The 19,592-nt window shown below is 39.8% G+C and overlaps 1 protein-coding gene across 3 annotated transcripts; it reads right to left on the bottom strand.

The window, feature by feature from the left end:
- Positions 1 to 3,560: 3,560 nt before the first annotated feature.
- MTRF1L (mitochondrial translational release factor 1 like) lies at positions 3,561 to 19,130 on the bottom strand. 3 transcript variants are annotated; one of them, XM_003255897.4, is made up of 7 exons: positions 18,742 to 19,130; positions 14,751 to 14,830; positions 11,338 to 11,521; positions 10,718 to 10,881; positions 9,051 to 9,168; positions 7,370 to 7,506; positions 3,561 to 6,287 (listed from the first exon to the last, which is right to left on the bottom strand). In XM_003255897.4, exons 1-7 carry the CDS (start codon positions 18,998 to 19,000, stop codon positions 6,087 to 6,089), a joined length of 1,143 nt encoding a protein of 380 aa, XP_003255945.1. In that variant the 5' UTR covers positions 19,001 to 19,130; the 3' UTR covers positions 3,561 to 6,086. The 3 variants fall into 3 exon arrangements, 2 of the variants coding, with proteins under 2 accessions (XP_003255945.1, XP_012361590.1); XM_012506136.2 differs by having other exon boundaries at positions 3,572 to 6,287; positions 11,338 to 11,496; positions 18,742 to 19,048; XR_004029399.1 differs by having other exon boundaries at positions 6,093 to 6,287; positions 7,370 to 7,605.
- Positions 19,131 to 19,592: the final 462 nt, after the last annotated feature.

Raw genomic sequence — 19,592 nt, forward strand, 5'->3', positions numbered from 1 at the left:
TCGGGGGGTGGGCGAGGGGCTGTGCGGGCCTCCCTGCGTCGGGCTGACAGTGGCTGTGGCAGGAGACCTGCGGCTGCGTCTCCCAGGGCCTTCCGGCGGAGCCGAGGGTAGGACCGAGGCACTTCTTGCTAGCGCGTTTATTTGTATTTTCAACCACACTTCAGACGCTATTGGTTTATAGGAACGTTAAGTTTACTGAGTGTGCACCTACGCTCTCCGGGGTTTTTGTTCCTTTCCTTCAAGGGCCAGGCGCAGGAGACAGTAGTCCTGCTCCCAGAAAAAGAATAAATAGAAGTCCCCGCCCTCTTGGGCTGGATCCCCGTGGCCGAGGGAGTTTTTAGTGATGGCTGGCATGGATGTCAGTATGAAAGTGTACCAGAGTATTAGTGATGCTCAACTTTCCACAATTTGAAAATGCACTTAAGTAGGGCAGTGCATTCCCCGAACTCAGCTTTATGGCTACAGCCCAGTGAAGCAACGGGATGTGAACTCCAAAACGGCGAATCCTCGTTTGCTGTTTCCCTCTGGTGCCTTTCTGCAGCCTCGGAGTGAGTTCTTGGCTGTAGTCAGTGTTCAGTACCGTTAGTGACGAGTCCTGTGGGGCGCGGCCAGGATTAGGATGAATCATACAAGTGCTGGGTGGATCCTGTCTTTACCTAAAAGTTTGATAATTAGTTCATCATGGGTTTTTTGCCTTTTTCATTTTTAAAAATGTTAAAATAGTGTCACTCTTGATGACTTAAGTTTTTTTCATCCCCCATAAACGCACCTGAGGCCTGTGCTTCCTTGCCTCACCCTAATCTGGCCCTGGGGCTAGGTCCTGGAGATTCAGGGTTGAAAAGACAAAGTCCTGTCCTTCAGGGAGTTTACAGAGACCAATGGGAAAGAAGTTGATAGTGAACAATTTCAGAACACGAAAGAGGATATGAAAGAATGTAATGGGGGGGTAGAGAGTGCAGATTAGTATAGGTTAAGGATTTTGGATGGTCAGGACGCTTTCTGAGGCTTTGAACCCAGATGCGTTGAACTGGCAATGCAGGGCTGCATAATAAGCAGAGGGAATGCCTGACTACAACTTAGTGAACAAGAAAGAGAAGAGATGAGGTTAGAGAGATAGGCAGAAGCCAGATCCTGTGAGACCTTGTAGTTTTTCCATGCAGAGTTTAGACTTTCTTCTGATTGCAGTGGTCAGCTTTTGGAAGGATTTTGGCAAGGTAGTTATTTGTTGATAGAATATTGAAACTATAATAGCTTTTTTATGTAAAAAAGAATGTAAATGTTAGCCTTTCATTCTCACAGTAGGTTAGCATTATTTTCAGTGTACAATGGTCGTGCTTCTCAGTGTGAGTTAATTCTCACTGTGGCTAACAAAAGCACACAGCTAGCAAGCAGAGATTCTAGTGCCCGTCTGCAGGATTCAAAAAGTCCATGTCCTTTCCTCTTATGCTATGCTAGCCTGTAACACTATCTGCTGGAGTCCTGGTTGGTTTTAGTACATTTCACATTACTTCACAATTTGACCTTAGAGATAACTGTATTCACCTCCTCTATTTTCAGATGCTGGCAGAAATACAAAATTCGAAGCAGGCAAGGGTTCTCATTACATTATTTTTTATTTTTATTTTTTTGAGACTGACTCTCGCTCTGTAGCCCAGGCTGGAGTGCGGTGGCGCGATCTTGGCCCACTGCAATCCCTGCCTCCTGGTTCAAGCGATTCTCCTGCCTCAGCCTGCCAAGTAGCTGGGATTATAGGCATGCGCCACCACGCCTGGCTAATTTTTATATTTTTGGTAGAGATGGGGTTTCACCTTTTTGGCCAGGCTGGTCTTGAACTCCTGATCTCAACTGGTCCATCCACCTCGGCCTCCCAAAGTGCTGGGTGGCATGAGCCACCAAGCCTGGCTCATTAAATTAGCTGAGCATCTGGAATACAACCTTTGGATCTTATCCTCAGCTTAGATTTGTTCTTGAGCAGTTTTTTTATTCTCCAGAAAAAGGCTGATATATTACTGGAGAAATCAAAATTTCTGTCATAATGTAATATACAGAACCAAGCATGTTTTGTTGCATGCTAGAATAATTTGTTAGTTTTTTTTTTCAGCTTACTGGGTTACTGCATCATTAAGTAATGTTTGAGCTTTTTTATATTATTCATAACTGTCAATAGGTTCAGTTCACTGGCAGCTGTTAAAATTCTCATCTAAGTGAGAAACTTAGGGCCACTCTGGCAGGGTGTGGTGGCTCATGCCTGTAACCCCAGCACTTTGGGAGTCAGAGGCAGGAGGATTGCTTGAGCCCAGGAGTCAACATGGTGAAACCCCATCTCTATCAAAAACAAAAAAAGCAAAAATTAGCCGGGCATGGTGGTGCCTACCTGTAGTCCCAGCTACTTGGGAGGCCGAGGTGGGAGGATGGCTTGAGCCCAGAGGCAGAGGTTGCAGTGAGCTGAGATCGCATCACGGCACTCCAGCCTGGCGACCAAAAAATAAAGGGCAGGGGGACATTCTGAATTTTACTACATGCCAATAGATGTATACACCTCATTTTTCAAATCAGCATCAATCAGTTGTTGGGTGTTCAGGTGGAACATGAAGTGCAGAGAGAACTGCCCTCATTCTTTCATAAAATTCTTATTGCAGACCTACCACATGCAAAACAATGGGATATATGGAAATAAATGGGACATGATACCTGCCCTTGTGCTTATTATCTGTGGGCTTGCCACATAATAGCCATAATAGGTGTTCAGTGAATAATTTCTGAATATGAATCATGAGGCATGTCTGTGGGGGTAAGGTGTATAAAATAAAGCTATGTTGAACACTGGATGGGTCAAATACATTTAAATTTGTGGATATTTTGGCTGGGCCTGGTGGCTCACACCTGTAATCCCAGCACTTGGGAGGCCTAGGTGGGCAGATCACCTGAGGTCAGGAGTTCGAGACCAGCCTGGCCAACATCGTGAAACCCCATCTCTACTAAAAATGGAAAAAATTGGCCAGGTGTGGGGGCAGGCGCCTGTAATCCCAGCTACTTGTGAGGCTGAGGCAGGAGAATCATTTGAACCCAGGAGGCGGAGGTTGCAGTGGGCCAAGATTGTGCCATTGCACTCCAGCCTGGCCAACAAGAGTGAAACTCCATGTCAAAAAGGAAAAAAAAAAATTGTGGAAATTTTCATAGAAAAAAGGAGTTACTTCTATGTACCAGGATAAGGGAATAATCTGTAGGACAGGGTTTCTTAACCTCAGCACATTTTGGGCCAGATAATTGTTGTAGGGTGTTTAGCAGCATCTTTTATTCCATCTTCCAGTTGTGATAACTGTCTCTAAACATTGTCAGATGTTTCCTGCGGGGGCAAAAGGCCCTCTGGATGAGAACCATGGCTGTAGGGGATGTCTTCTGAAGAAATGGGCACAAAGGAGGCCTTCTACAACATAAAGAACAAAATAAGGGAAAGAGTAAACGCAGTTGCATTTATCAGGATAAATTAATTTGGTGTGGCATGGGGGGTGGTGTATAAAGTGAGCTAATACAAAATGATGCTGGATACAGATCATGGATGTATTGTATACACAGTGGAAAGCTGGTTTTATTTGGGAGGCAATGGGAGCTTTTACATTGTTGAGCAAAGGAGTGACGAGATCAGTCTTGCTTTTTAGAAAGATTAGTTTGGCAGTTACTTATTTGTAACCAGAATTAGACAGCAAATAGGATGCAGGGGAGAAGTCAGGTGACTATTAGTCTGAGAAGTAATTCTGGACAACAGCAGTGGTAATGGAATTGAAAAGGATTAAAAGTGTTTACCAGGTTTTAGCAATAAATCCAATGCGAGGAAGAGGAACGTAAGGTGACATTTTAAATTTGAGAGTGGTAGTACCATTAAAAACTAATGAATTTTGATTAATTAGTGATTCAGGCCCTTTGAAATTAAGTTGAATTTTGGTTCTTTCTGAACAATATACCAGATTTCTAGACAAATACTTAAGGTATGTTTTTAGACATCTATTTAGTGCCTATTATAGCATGGTGTTAGTTTCTGAAGAGACAAGAATGATGAAAATACAATCTTATACATTAGTGGCATTGTGAGAGGTCTAGCAGTAACTTGTTTATCCTATGCCTTGATCCACCCTTTCTCATTTCCTTATTAAGCACACAATACTGAGACCAGAATAAAGCAGTGCATTTACTACCTTGTGAAGAATGTTCAGGTGTTCAGTTATGGTATCTTCATTTTGTGCTGCTATAACAAGAATACAGGAGACTGGGTAATTTGTAAGGAACAGAAATGTATTTCTCACAGTTCTGGAGGATGGGAAGTCTAAGATCAAGGAGCTGGCACTTGTTGACTAGGGCTTTCTTGCTGTGTTCTCACATACAGAAGGCAAGCTAGCAGGATGCTCCCCGAAACCTCTTTTATTAAGGGCCTTCATCCCAGTCCTAAGAGAATCCCTCATGGCCTAGTGATCTCTTAAAAGGCCCCACCTCTTGATGCTGTCACATTGGCAACACTTGAATTTGAGGTGACACATACAAGCCATAGCAAACTGAACATTTCTCCCATGCCAGATAGCACCATGTTCTTTGTCAGTAGGTGTTGGTGGAGGGCACTGCAGGATAAAGGGGCTTCTTTCACTTCTAAGACGATACTGTGACAGTTAATTTTATGTGTCAAGTTGGCAGGGCCACAGGTGCCTAGCTACTGGGTCATACTTTTTTTTTTTTTTAGAGATTTAACTTTTGCTCTATTTTCCAATTATAAGGTCAAACATTATTCTAGGTGTTTCTGTGAGGGTGTTTTTACATGAGATTGACATTTAAAATCAATCAGTGAACTCTGAGTAATGCAGACTGCCCTCCTCCATGTTAGTGGGCTTGATCCAGTCAGGTGAAGGTCTGAAGAGAAAAAAAGACCATCCTCTTCCCAGAACAAGAGAATCCTCCAACAGATACCTTTGGACCGGACCTGCACCATCAGCTTTCCTGGGTTTCCAGCCTCCTGCCTCACACTCCAGCTTTTGGACTTGTTAGACTTAATAATAATCACACAAGCCAATCCTTTTAAGGAAGTTTGTCTGGAGAATCTTGACAAACACAAACATCTACTGACAGTTCCTGTCCAAGTTTTGCTCACACCCTAGCAAGAGGCTTCTGGCTTACCAGTCGAGAGTGTGAGGTTCTTTGCTTGTAAGACCTCATCCACCAGCTGTACACCAGCTCTGGCCCAGTGCAGGACAGGGAATTTCCCCATCACTGAGTAGGCTGTAGCCACTCTCTTCATTAGGCCTGACTTCACCATGAGGAAGGGGAGACCCTTTCAAGGGTATTCTTTCCTAGTGTACTCAGTCCTAGGACATCATAGCTCTCTTTCATCCCTCTTAAAAGTTAATACCATTATCGGTTAACAGTTTTTTATATTAAAATTATCCCTGTTCAAGTTAATGGTATGGTTTCTGTCTCCTGACTGGATATTAGGATACAGTATTTACTGTCTTACTTCTACTATATTATGTTTAAAGTTTTTCATAATATTTAAACTGAAGTTTTGATCATTCATTAAATATTTACATAGAACAGGACAAAGGATGATTTTCCTTTGTCTACTTATTGTAAGGAAGCGTCCAAGATTTACCACCACGTCATGATTACAGATGGTCACCAACTTACGTTTTAGGATTTTTTGACTTTATGATGGGTCTACAGGGATGCAGCCCCATTTCAAGCTGAGGAGCTCCTTAGGCCTTAGGAATCATACCTCTTTCACACCATGGTAAAGTTGGAAAATTGTTAAGTCAAGCTGTCATTAAGTAGGAGACTGCTGTGTTGCTAACGTTATATGCATTTTTAACTTACGATGGGTTTATTGGGAATTAACCACAATGTAAATCGAGGACCATCTGTATATTGTATGATTTTTGTTAATGCATTGAGAGAGATCTGTGTAAATTATCTATGACTTCAGAATATGCATATTACCTCCAACTGTGTTAACTCATGTTTTTTAAGAGAATAAGTGTATTTTCACCCTATATGGATGTACTGTAGAATTTTTCTAAGCTACGAAAGTCTATAAATCACAAATCAACTTAAACTTTTTGGGAAATAATTTCTACTAAAGATTCGTAATCGGCGTATTCCTTCAATGACTGTACAAGTTCATCCAGTAGATAATCTCCTTGCATAAAAGTTTCAAGATCATGCAGTGTCCTGTTTATTCTGTGATCTGTGACCCGGTTCTGTGGAAAATTATATGTTCTTATTTTCTCTGATCTTCCTTTACTTCCAATCTGTATATAGAAAAAAAGATGAGATGCAGTTAGATTCGGGGCAGTTTAAACCTACAAATTTAACTTATTTGGAGACTTAAGTTACTGATTTATAACATGAATCAAAATGCGAGAACCAGGTTTTAAACACTTAGAATCTCAAATTACATGGGAACATGATATAGAAAAAAGAACATGTGCTCTAAAATCAGATTTACTATCTGAATCCTGCCTCAGCCACTTCAATGTTCTATGACCTCGGGCAACTTAGTTTCCTGATCTGCAAAATACAGTGTCTACTACACAGTGATGATGACTATAGAGCCTGGCACATAGTTGCTATTCCTATAGTCACTGAATACATATAATCTCTGTGAATTAATGCAGTCATCTTCCGTGGTAACAAGGTGGTGAGTTTCCCATATTGAGGAACTCTTAAAAGGCTCTGTAGTTATAAAATTAAATACCGGCCGGGCACGGTGGCTCACACCTGTAATCCCAGCACTTTGGGAGGCTGAGGTGGGTGGATCACCTGAGGTCAGGAGTTCGAGACCAGCCTGCCCAACATGGCTAAACCCCGTCTCTACTAAAAATACAAAAAATTAGCCGGGTGTGATGGCGGGCGCCTATAATCCCAGCTACTCAGGAGGCTGCGGCAGGAGAACTGCTTGAACCCAGGAGGCGGAGTTTGCAGTCAGCCAAGATCGCACCACTGCACTCCAGCCTGGGTGACAACAGCAAAACTCCATCTCAATAACAAACAACAACAACAAAAATTAAATACCAAACAGGAAGAAAGCCAAGTTGAGTTTGCTTTCCAACTTTCTTGCATAATTAAAATTTCAAAGGATTAAAAATGAAATGAGGACTCAGTATATATCTTTATTTTTAGTAACGATTAAAAGTCTGAGAAAAATACCTTTGAATATAGAAAACAGGGCAGAGGTGTAAGATTACCATCAAAGAAGGATAGCCCTTAGACTACCTGAATTGTTTTCAACACAGATTAAAACAAATATGATACATAAAAACCGAGTTATTAAAGCTGAGTTATATAAAAATATTTCTATCCTTTAAAAGCATTTTTAAAATTCATTTTTTACCTGAATTTTTCTGGCATTCTGTCTTTTATTTGTTTCTTCCTCTAGATGCATGCTGTACAGTTTTGCACGTAACTTTGTCATAGCCAGCTCTTTATTTTTCAGCTGAGATCTCTCTTGTTGACATTCAGAAACAACACCTGAATAGTGTTAACGAGAATTAAAAAGTTTTAATAGAAAAATCTTCTTTACTTATTATCAAGGAATACTCCTTTTCCTCCTCATCCTTTTTCTTCTTCCTTTATGAGGGGAAAAAACAGAGGACTCTAATAAAAAAGGGAGAGACTATAAGCTTAACTTTTGCAGAGTTTATCAGAATACTGAAAAATTTAAGTTTGAGCAATAGCACAAATAGCACAAAGTCTTTCTTTCTTTTTGTTGTTGTTGTTGTTTGAGATGGAGTCTCGCTCTGTCGCCCAGGCTGGAGTGCAGTGGCGTGATCTTGGCTCACTGCAAGCTCTGCCTCCTGGGTTCAAGCGATTCTCCTGCCTCAGCCTCCCGAGTAGCTGGGACTACAGGCACCCGCCACCATGCCTGGCTAATTTTTTTTTTGTATTTTAAGTAGAGACGGGGTTTCACCTTGTTAGCCAGGATGGTCTCGATCTCCTGACCTCGTGATCCACCCGTCTTGGCCTCCCAAAGTGCTGGGATTACAGGTGTGAGCCACCGTGCCTGGCCTAGCACAAAGTATTTCTATACTGAAGGCATACATACTAAACAATAAGCATAAATCATTTAATACAGATTGTTTCCCCTCAGCTAGCCACCATGTTTTAAAAGTAACAACTGCTTATACAAACTAAGATATATGAAAAACCCTATTACTAGAGAAAATCACTTAATTTTTTTAGGCTATCCATTTTTTCCCCCAATTTTTGTTTCATATTCTGTATTACCTAAGATATCATCCAGTTTAACATAAGGATATTCTCATAATTAAAAGAACAAAGTCATAACAATCCAGTACTGGCCTCAACCACTATTAGTTAATAGGGATTATGCCCATTTGAGATCAGTCATAGTAAGCGATTCTTGTTTCCTTTCTAGATAACTGAGATTTGCTATCCCTATGCTCTTTATCACATGTGAATCACTGTGGTGATACTTGTGAAAGACGTTTAGTTTGAGCTACAGTATACTGGAGATTTCGATGTAGTCCCTTTGCCTAACTATCTAGAATCAGATTCCCTCAAAGTATGTGAATGAACTTAATGGAAAGAAGCCCCTGCAATTATATGCAAAACTGTATATATGTTTCTGAGTAGGAGGTCCAATGCTTTCATATCTTTTTTTTTTAAAGGAAGCCATGTTCCCCTCCCCTGCAAAAAGGCTCAGAACCAATGATTTAGAACATTTTCTGATAAAGAACCCATGATAATTACTTCATTCTGAGAATTTTCTTTTTAAGTGTAAAACTCAGAACTCCACCTGAAAGGACCATCCACACCTTCTATAAATAGTCATTAATACAGACATTCCCTGAGTTTGGATTCCTCCCTCTTCCTCGCCTTGCAATTATCCCACAGAGTATCAGGTAAGGATTCTAAGTAAATCAAATATTTAATAACAATCCTTAGTAGTATACACTTCTCTGGTAACCGAGGATCTATTTCAGTGGAAAATTAGTCAAATTATTTCAAAATTGATTTCTTTGGTGTCATATATTGAAAGAATAAGTACACACCTGTTGGAAGATGAACTATCCGGACAGCACTGTCCGTGGTATTTACGTGCTGCCCCCCAGCTCCACTGGCTCGCTTAGTGTCAATTCTCAAATCTTTAGGATTAATCACCAGATTAATCTATACAGAAGAAAAGTTGGGATTTTAAAAGATTACATGTATCAACTTTATAAAGGCAAGAGTGACCCATTTATGAATATACAACATGTACAGAATTCATATATTTGGGAGGTTTAATTTTTCAGACTAGAGAGTAGCTAGAAGGATACCATTTTAAAACTTTTTTGCTTTTTGGAAGAGTAGGGAATCGAAATAGTACAGGACTGTACAGTTTTGAAAAACAAATCCTTTCTAGTCCTCAAAAACCTGGCTTCTCTTTACCCATTTCTTACCACAGAAACAGCAGAACTTGATACTATTCTGCCTACTTTTAGAACTGAATGTGTGAGCTAAGGTAAGGTTTTTTCAAATTTTTCTGAGTTTAAAGAGCCTAGCAGCAGGAAAAAAAAAAAAGGTAGCTTGAGAACTGTGGGAAGGGTCTGTTTCGTTTTATTTCAAACATATTTGGAGGCAAAGATGAGCCAAATGGAAATGGGAGTGGCCAAGAAGTCATGAGTCTCAATTCCTCAACACATTGGGTCTGAGGTCAAGGTAATGCTTTGTCCTGGGAGCCACCATAAAAAGCACTGTTTCATGAACAACTAAGAACCATTCTGTGACATCTCTGCAATGCTGGCAGTAAGAATCCTACCATTCCCTGGGCCTTCTACCTCTGTCTCCCTGTGTGACTCCCTCTTATGGCTGCTAGAGGAATTAGATGATACATGGACCTCAGGCTCTCATCTTTTCCTGAAAACTTCCACCCCAAGATGCTTAAACATAAGCGACTAGGTTTCTAGGTGTCACCCCTGCCATTTATTCTACTTTACTCTCTCCCTTAACTGCTTAGTTTCTCACCTACGATTCACACAAAAATTAGATCTAAAGAAACTAATAAGACCTAAAGAAAGGAACTCCATTAAACTTATTACAGAGCCAAATAGCACTTTTTCCCAAAATTAGCATAGGAACTACTAAGAGTTCCTTCTCAAAGCATTCACACTTCATTCTGAAAAACAAATCAGATATCTCCTATCACTTTTCAGCAGAAGGGAAATGAGGCAAAACAGAACGCCTACACTAAGTTATCTTAAAAATACAGACTGAGAATTTGCTTTGTGAGAATAAAGTATACTCATTTTGAACAGTATAACAATATACTTTCATTTTAATGTAACTGGGTTATGAAGCAGCAATTCTGTTAAGTAATTACCTTTGTTAAATAGGATTGTTCCTGTTAATACCCCACAAACCAGTCACACAAGGCAGAAGTCATTATAAAGGCAACCAGTCCATATTTAAATAGGTTATTATTTCACCCACAGAGATGATCTCACAATAACTACTTATTAGGAAAATACTAATATGCAGACAATGCAACATTGTATCATTTACAAAGCCTTAATTTTTTAGCATTATAAAATTATATTTTTTAGACTGAGACAATATGCAACTCAAAATACACAAGGAAGACCAAATAGATACTCAATTCAGTAAACTCTGAATGTTACTCTGGGGATAAGGCACTGTGCTAGGCCCAGGATTCCAAGGAGAGGGGCTTATGCCTTACCTCAGTAGGCTGGGGTAATATTGCTACAGTCATGGTGCTAGTATGGATGCGGCCTTGCTTTTCTGTCTTTGGCACTCTTTGTACTCTGTGAACACCTCCTTCAAATTTCATGTGCCTATAGGCTTCTGAACCCCCAATGCTGGCAGATGCATGTCTAAGGCCACCTTGAAAATACAAGGAAATAGAATTATTTTTATTATTCCCGCCATTTATAAATAATTGACCATCACATCTACTATCTTGAGGTATATTTTTTAAGTCATAAAAGGAGATAAACATGGAGACTGTAAAACATATTAAAATATTCAGTGTTTTAATATTTATATTTACTGCTTACAAGTACTAAACAAAGCATTTATGGGGCTAATCAACTGACATCAGTAACACGTCTAAGACTACTTTTAAATACTGTTAGCCATTCAATGGTTAGTATTATTGAAAGACTCTCCATTAGATTTTATAGGTCATCTCAAAATTATTGTATTTGCATTCAAATTTATTAGGTAAATAATGAGCATAAAACTACATAAGCATCCTTACAGATAAGTTCTAAAGCCTAGTCATGGTCTTTCCAACTCTCCTAAACACTTTACCCGAAACAAAATGAATAGTTTACTGACCTAGTTCACTTGGAAAATATTCCAGGGTTTCAAAATGCCATCTTTTAAATGCAGCATATTGCTGATACATATCAAATATCTCTGAAGTAAACAACATTGCCTCCTGACCTCCAACTCCTGCAGTTACTTCCAGGATCAAATCATTTTCATCTGTTTCTTCTGAGGGAACCAAAAGTAAGATAATCTGTAAATATAAAAATATCACCCCTCCTATAATTAAGATTTAAAATTTACCAAAAAATAAAAAAAGCTAAATGATTCAGGAATTTTAAATATTTAACTTAAGTTTCGCCAAGCAAATAATGTAATATTGCTGAGTACTGTTCAACCACCTTGCCAATTAGAACTGTATAATGTGTAAATTCCATAAAGTATTAATGTTACAACCATATTACAAATGCTGTTAAGATTCAGCTAAAACTTCGGGCTTGTTTTATTGTCTGTTGGAGTTCTTGTATGCTTTATATCAGTTCTCTCTTCAGTTAATAAGAACTAAGTACTTGCTGTGATTAGGAGATTATACTGTTGTAGAAAGCAAAAGAAGATTCTAGATCCATCTTCTTGAAAATTAAGGCCTAGTATGACAGAAAACCAAAAACACTCAAAACTGCATTTGTATTATTTTAAGATTTCTTATTATGGAAGAGAAACCTGTAATTTTGAAACTAAAAAGGCTCTGAGAGATTATCTGGTCCAGTTCTTTAATTATACATGTAAAGGAAACAGAGCTTAACAGAGATTAAATGACTTGTTTAAGGGCAAAGTGTTAGTTACTGGCCAAGCAGGCACAAGAACACAAACCTTTGTGCCTAGATCAGTCTTCCCTCCATTACAATAGTATGTTTCTAATCAAGGGGATCTAGAACAAAGACTTCTTAGATTAGGTCAATTAATAAGAAAAGCTACCAACATTTTATTGGTTCTTTAATATATGGCAGGCATTCTAAGCACTGTACATACTTTAATTCTTAAAACAATCTTGGGTAAGTATTATTGACAGTTCTACCTTAAGATGTGAAACTAACTTTACAGGGGTTGAATAATCTAGTGGCTCAAGATTACCCAACTCAAAAGTAAGTGGAAGAGCTAGAATTGAGCCTGAATATACCTGAGTACACTACTATCACACTTGACATTGGTCAGAAGCTATGCTAGTTACTACTTTTCATCTCTCCAGCATATGCCAATACAACATTATCATTCAAATTTTGAATAAATAATGGATTTTACTTCTGTTTGTTGATTACTAGACACTGAACAGGAACATTTAATACACATATCCTTCTTATTCACACAAAATTTAATTTAGAAAATGGGTAAAACGCGAGCTACACTATACTTTTCACCTTATAGTGGAATTCTCCCCCTTTAACATAGGTTATAGGAACATTAATTTTTAGTAATTTTCACATTTGGCTAAAGGGGAAGCAGATGCTCAAAAATAAGTACCCCCTTTCCTGGCTCCTTCCTTACCTAACATATTCTTTCACTTATCCCCAGAGGTAATTGCTGTCAACCTTTAGTCTCTGCTTTACAGAATTAGCAAAGAGTGGCTCTAATTTCATATAATTATTCTTCATTAACTCTGTATGTTCTGTAATTCACAAAGATTTACAACCAAAGCAGTGTAATCCAATTCTTAAAATCATGAGGGCTTACTCTAGGTCTGGCATTCTAAATAGTGTCCGAGATGCAAAATAAATATTCCTGGCCCTGAGGAGCTCACAGTGTACTATCACTCTACCAGGGGACTTCAAGAAGTTGTATTTCAAAGTTATTTTGTAACAAACTCGTGCTAACTTGTTATAACAAGTCACAGGCTCTAGTTTGAGGTACTAAAAAGGGTATCAGTTTGCAAAGAGCCCCATCAGAGCAATATGAACTCTGCTAAAATTGAAGCAAGAACAAACATTAAATTGCTGGTGAAGCTTAGGTGGAAGAATGGTGAAATCACTGATGCTTTATTAAAAGTTTATGGGGACGATGCCCTGAAGAAATCAGCAGTTTACAAATGGATAACTCGTTTTAAGTAGAGACAAGATGATGTTGAAGAAGTCCACAGTGGCAGACCATCCACATCAATTTGTGAGGAAAAATATTATCTTATCCGTGCCCTAATTGAAGAAGACTGATGATTAACGGCAGAAACAATAGCCACACCACAGACATCTCAACTGGTTCAGCTTATAAAATTCTGACAAAAAAAATTAAAGGTGAGAAAACTTTCCACTGGATGGGTGCCAGAACCTTTGCATGCAGATCAGCTGGAGGCAAGAGCAGAACTTTCAACAGAAATTTTAAACAAATTGGATCAAGATCCTAAAGCATTTCTTTGAATTGTAACCGGAAGTGAAAACATGGCTTTACCAGTATGATCCTGGAGACAAAGTACAATCAAAACAATGGCCACCAAGAGGTGGAAGGGGTCCAGTCAAAGCAAAAGCAGACTGGCTAGGGGCAAAGGTCATGGCAATAGTCTTTGGGGATTCTCAAGGCACCTTGCTTATTAACATTCTGGAGGGCCAAAGAACAGCATCTGCTTACTATGAGGGTTTTGAGAAAGTTAGCCAGAGTTTTAGCAAAATACCAGGGACAGCTTCACCAGAGTCCTCTCCTACACAAATGCTCCTGCTCATTCCTCTCATCAAACAGGCAATTTTGAGAGCTTCAATGGGAAATCCATAGGCACTCATGTTACAGTCCTTATTTGGCTCCTCTTTTTTGTTTCCTGATCTTAAAAAATTTGTAAAGGGTACCCATTGTTCTTTAGTTAATAATATAAAAAAGACTACATTGACATGGTTAAATTCCCAGGACCCTCAGTTTTTTAGGGATGCATTAAATGCTAGTATATCACCTTTTTGCTTACAAAAGTATCTTGAACTTGATAGCTGGTGGCACTTATGTCAATAAATTAAAGTTTATATATATATTTTTATCTTTTAATTCCAGTTTTCCACACTTTTGAAGTCCTTTCATATAACCTCTTCTGCCCCATGTCTACCTCCAGCCTTCTTAAAAAAAAAAAAAAAAAAAGGGAAGATATGCCACTATTTCACTGCCTTTCCAGAAAATACTATCACTGTGACATTTATCTTTCTGTGAGAGCTCTACAGTACTTTTAGTATGATGAAAACAGGACCATGTGAAGTTTGTTCTTTAAAAACCAGTTTATTGATAGTCATAATCATTTCCAAATGTATGCATATATCAAAACATCACATCATATACCTTAAAATATATGCAATTTTGGGGGTCAATTTATACCTCAATAAATCTAGAAAATAAATTTTAAAAACCCAGTTTATTCTAAACAGTAACAAGCTCGTCACTTCTTTGTTTTTATAAACCTTTAATAAACTTTAATGCCTAAGAACAGCACAAATGCTTTATTCTTTGCAGAAATATCATACCTGATGCTTCAGCTGAGTTATTTCTTTTTGACACAAAGTTATTTCATTCTCTGCAAGTTTCCTTAAATCTTCATTCTCATCTAGGAAAAAAGGGCAGAAGTTAAGGTTTTCCTTAATTAGTGTTAAACTGCCAGCAGACTTCTAGGAAATAGTTTTATGGTTATTATAGCTGAAGGGAAAAATAAAATGTCTATCTTGTCCTTTCAATAAATGCCATTCAATAAATGCCTTTCAATCAATTTCACCATTTTATACATTAGTTTTCATAAGCATGTAAGTATAAAATTTTTTTTTCTGACAAAGTACAAGTACAAATTTCTATAAAAATATAAAGAAGCTAAACTCTTCCATAATTTCATCTCCATGAAATATTCACCTTAATAAATATGCTTTTAGACTTCCAACTTAGACTGTACAATAACAAATGCATTTAGCTAATAAGACAGAAGGGAGACAGAAGATTACACCAGTAAAACTAAAATTCAATTAAAAAGTAGAAATTTATTCTCTTATAAGAAAATGTTTCATTAGTATTTTAGTATCCACCCAAAAACATTTATTAGATTCTGCCTAATGTATACAGAATGTTTATATGAAGTACTCCTCTCTCTCTCTCTCTCTCTCTCTCTCTGGCTTTACCTTTATTGTTGTTTCATCTTTGAATTTTCATTTTTACCTTATAAAACATACTTTCTCATTCCTCTACCCTAGAGATGATATGCAGCCTATATAAAGGAGGAGGAAAGGGAAAATTTCTGGCTATTAACAAATTGTTCTCTCTATTGAAAGTTCAAACCCTTACAAAGCATCAGTTTGTATGCTTGTCTATTAAGAACCAACCATGCTGGGAAGTGGGATAATACATATATAAGACCTGCCCTCAAGAAAGCATTATAGATAATTTTAGTCTTTATATTTTTCTAGAAGAGAAAAACAAAAAATAACCTAAACCCCTATGTGACATGGTTTGGCTGTGTCCCCACCCAAATCTCATTTTGATTTGTAGCTCCCACAGTTCCCACCTGTTGTGGGAGGGACCCAGTGGGAGGTAACTGAATCATGGGGGCAGGTATTTCCCATGCTGTTCTCATGATAGTGAATAAGTCTTACAAGATCCGATGGTTTTATAAAGAAGAGTTCCCCTGTACAAGTTCTCTCTCTTGTCTGCTGCCATGTAAGACGTGCCTTTTGCCTTCCACCATGATTGGGAGGCCTCCCCAGCCACGTGGAACTGTGAGTCTATTAAACCTCTTTTTCTTAAAAATTACCCCGTCTTGGGTATGTCTTTATCAGCAGTGTGAAAACAGACTAATACACTATGTGATTAAATATTAAAACAGTTGCACCTTGAAGGAATCTGTTGGTTTTGGAATGGGCAGAAAAAGGAAAGAAAGATTAACTCAAGGAGAGAGAATAACAACAGCAAAACTGAGATAAGCAAGTACAGGAAGCACTGCTGAAAATTATTTTGGCAAGCATATGGTAGGGAAAAAATTTGGTAGAATGGAAAATGTGTTGAGTTAGGAAAAGCAAAAATGAATTCTAGCCCTAGCTTAATCGCTAAGGTACTGTTAGGGCAACAGGCTCAACTTATCTCAGTTATGACAAGAATGAAATGAAAGTTCTGAGCTGGATGATCTCTAAGGTGCCTTTCAGTTCTGCAAAGCTAAGGAGATTGGAACTGGAGTCTAGAAGTACATAAAAATATTACTTTTTATACCAAGTGTTTGAAATCTGTATGTATTTTACACTTACACACCTCAATTCAGACTAGCCACCAATAGCTCAACAGCTGTGTGGCTACTGGCTACCATATTGGACAGCGCAGCTCTAAAGGGTTTAGAATGAGGAGTTACTCACAGGCAATGGTAATATACTACTTCTTTAATTTATCTTGAATATTATAAATCAACATATGTTTACTGGACACCTACTATGGGCCTGCCTTCCCCTTTGCCTACAAAGATGTTTATGGTTTCCCATTCTAAATGAGTCCTTTTCTTTTCAACCCTTTAAGTAGCTGCTTATTGTCACCCCTCTTTTCCCACCCAGATTTCTGGAGATAAAATGCCATTTTTATTACTTTTCTCCTGTTAACTCTAATTTACTTCTCAAGCTGTTACACTGGATTCTATAATCATATCAAGACTATTTTTATTCAAGTTGCCAATGACAAAATTGCCAAATCTAAAGACTTATTTCAGTGTGAGCTGAAAAGGTTGAGTTTTAGCTTTCTATGTCAGGTACTGAGGATTTTTTTTTTTTTTTTTTTGAGGCAGGGTCTTGCGCTGTCACCCAGGCTGGAGTGCACTGGCACCATCTTGGCTCACTGCAACTTCCACCTCCCGGGTTCAAGCGATTCTCCCACCTCAGCCTCTCAAGTAGCTGGGACCACAGGCATGCACCACCATGCCCAGCTAATTTTGCATTGTTTGTAGAGACAGGGTTTTGCCATGTTGCCCAGGCTGGTCTCAAACTCCTGGGCTCAAGTGATCCGCCCACCTGAGCCTCTCAAGGTGCTGGGATTAGAGGCATGAGCCATCACGCCTGGCCAAGGATCTCTTCTTGAAATTTTCTATTGGCTTCTACAGCTTCATTTATTTATCTACTTCAAGGTCACAAAGCTCTGGCTGTTTTTTTCTTGACCTTTTATAGCCTTCTTCTCTGCCTGCTCCTCAAACACTGTATTTCTGGCCTTGTTAGACTTGTTTGTATCTTAACACATTTTCCCTGAGTGTTCTCATCTACTTCTAAGGTTTAATTTACCATGTACTGTATATCTCGAGAGCTCTCATATGATTATTTGGGCTCAATTTTTCTCCTATGTCAGTAATTGTTTCTCCTAGACTAGTACAGATATCTTTATTGGAATTCCTTTTCACAGGTATTTTTAACTTAATATGGCATTCAATGCAAAACTCATCTTTTTAAAAAATTCGGTCCAACTTTTATACTTTCATCTTAATTAACAGTACAACTTGTGCTGAAGCCAGAAACCTAAGACTTTTCTTAGAACTAACTCTCTCCTTCATCCTTCTCAGGGCATAAGCCACTAAATCCTAACTTGTTCCTCAAAATGTTTTGTGAGTCAGACCTATGCCTATCACCATTTCTTCTTTGGATTGTTTCAACTGCCTCCTCCCTGGCCTGTCAGTCACCAGGGTTTCTGGAGAATACTCCAATTCATCCTCAGCGCATGCCACCATTAACTTTTCTTTACAAAGACGTGAATTCTCTGCTTAAAAACATATGCTAACTTTCCATGGTCTATAAAAAATAAATCCAAATTCTTTGTCTTGGAAGGTTCTTAACTATTTTTCTGGCTTCATGTTTCTATGATATCATCTCCCACCTATTCTATACTTAGGCCATACTGAATTTGTAGGCAAAGGGAAGCAGGCCATATAGTGTCCAGTAACATATGTTGATTTATATTCAGATAATTAAAGAAGTATATTACCATGCTGTGAGTAACTCCTCATTCTAACCTTTAGAGCTGCCTGTCCAATATGTAGCCATAGCCACAGCTGTTGACTATTGGTGGCTAGTCTGAATTGAGGTGTGTAAGTGTAAATTTAGTACCTTTACCCACGTCTAGGTCTGAGATTCTGAGTCCTAAGTCTGCTATTAACAAGCACTGCCCTGATACTACTGCAAATGGGCCTCCACACCACACTTTGAGAAACACCGCTGTGGAGCCCATCACAGGGACAGTGCCTTAATTATCCTTGCTGAGGTAATGAGTTCTTGCCCGAGTCCACAACTAATAAGCATGTAAAAGGGGGCACAGCACCGTGGCAAAGGAGCACAAGACAGCCCACAGGAGAGGATGGGATCAAACAGCACATAATGATGTCCTGATCTCTGATCCAAAATAAAAACGGCTGCAAGTGAGTAAAGAGTTTCAAACTCGGGCAGTGTGGGCAGTGGAAAAGTCAAACGAAGAGTCAAGAATGTGCTCTGACGCCTCTCCCCCGGGCCTGACCCTTACCGTGCAGCAAGTGCTCAGTCTCCCGCAGCTCCTGCTCCTTCTCGTTCAGCAGTTTGATCACCGCCAGCAACTCGGGCCTCCTGACCTTCAGATGGGCTTCAGACCCCGCCTGGCGCTCGAGGAAGGTCCGCAAGGGCCCGCCCCGGGCGAACAGCTCCTCAAGCGGCGGGCTACCGGAGCTCAGGGGCCGGCGGGCTGGGCCAACGGCCCCGCGGGGCCAGAGCCACCGGGCAGCGCCCCACAGAACCCGGGACCGCATCTTTAGGCCGAGACCGCTGACCCTGACCGGAACCGGAAGTTCCGGACAGAGCAGGCCTCGCGACAACACCCGGAACTTAGAGATAGGAGTGAGAGCTCACCAAGCCCCGCCCAGCGCAAGCGGTGTTTTTTAAAGGATTTTCCGGAAGCCTTGGCGGGAGCTTCCTGCCGAGCGTGAGAACGCTGCGAACTTCCTGGAGGCCGAAAGTTGAGGGGGCTGAGCGGAGCGTGATTGGGACGGGGCGGGCCTGGGAGACCTTGGGCGCCTCCTCTGAAAGCCTCTTCTTAGGTACCCGGTTGACGGGTGACGTGTTGGGCCGGAAAGGGAGAGCAGCAAATTGCCCCTCTGTTTTCTGATAGCGAGGATTTCTTTCCCATGCCCTGAGTCGGGGCCTCCAGAGCCGCAGTGGAGGGCAGTCGAGGGTCCGCTGCAGGGCGGAGGTCACGGCCGCGCAAGTCGTCAGTCTCCAGTGCAGGGCTGCCGCTGAGTCTTCCAGAGCGAGTTTTATTACGGACAGGCGTGTGTTTATTCCTCCTCCTTTTTTTCCTGCTTACGTTTCTCTTGTCCATGGTGGGTCAGGTTCGTGTTAATA

Source organism: Nomascus leucogenys, chromosome 3 (genome assembly GCF_006542625.1).
Source record: "Nomascus leucogenys isolate Asia chromosome 3, Asia_NLE_v1, whole genome shotgun sequence".
Lineage (NCBI taxonomy): Eukaryota > Metazoa > Chordata > Mammalia > Primates > Hylobatidae > Nomascus > Nomascus leucogenys.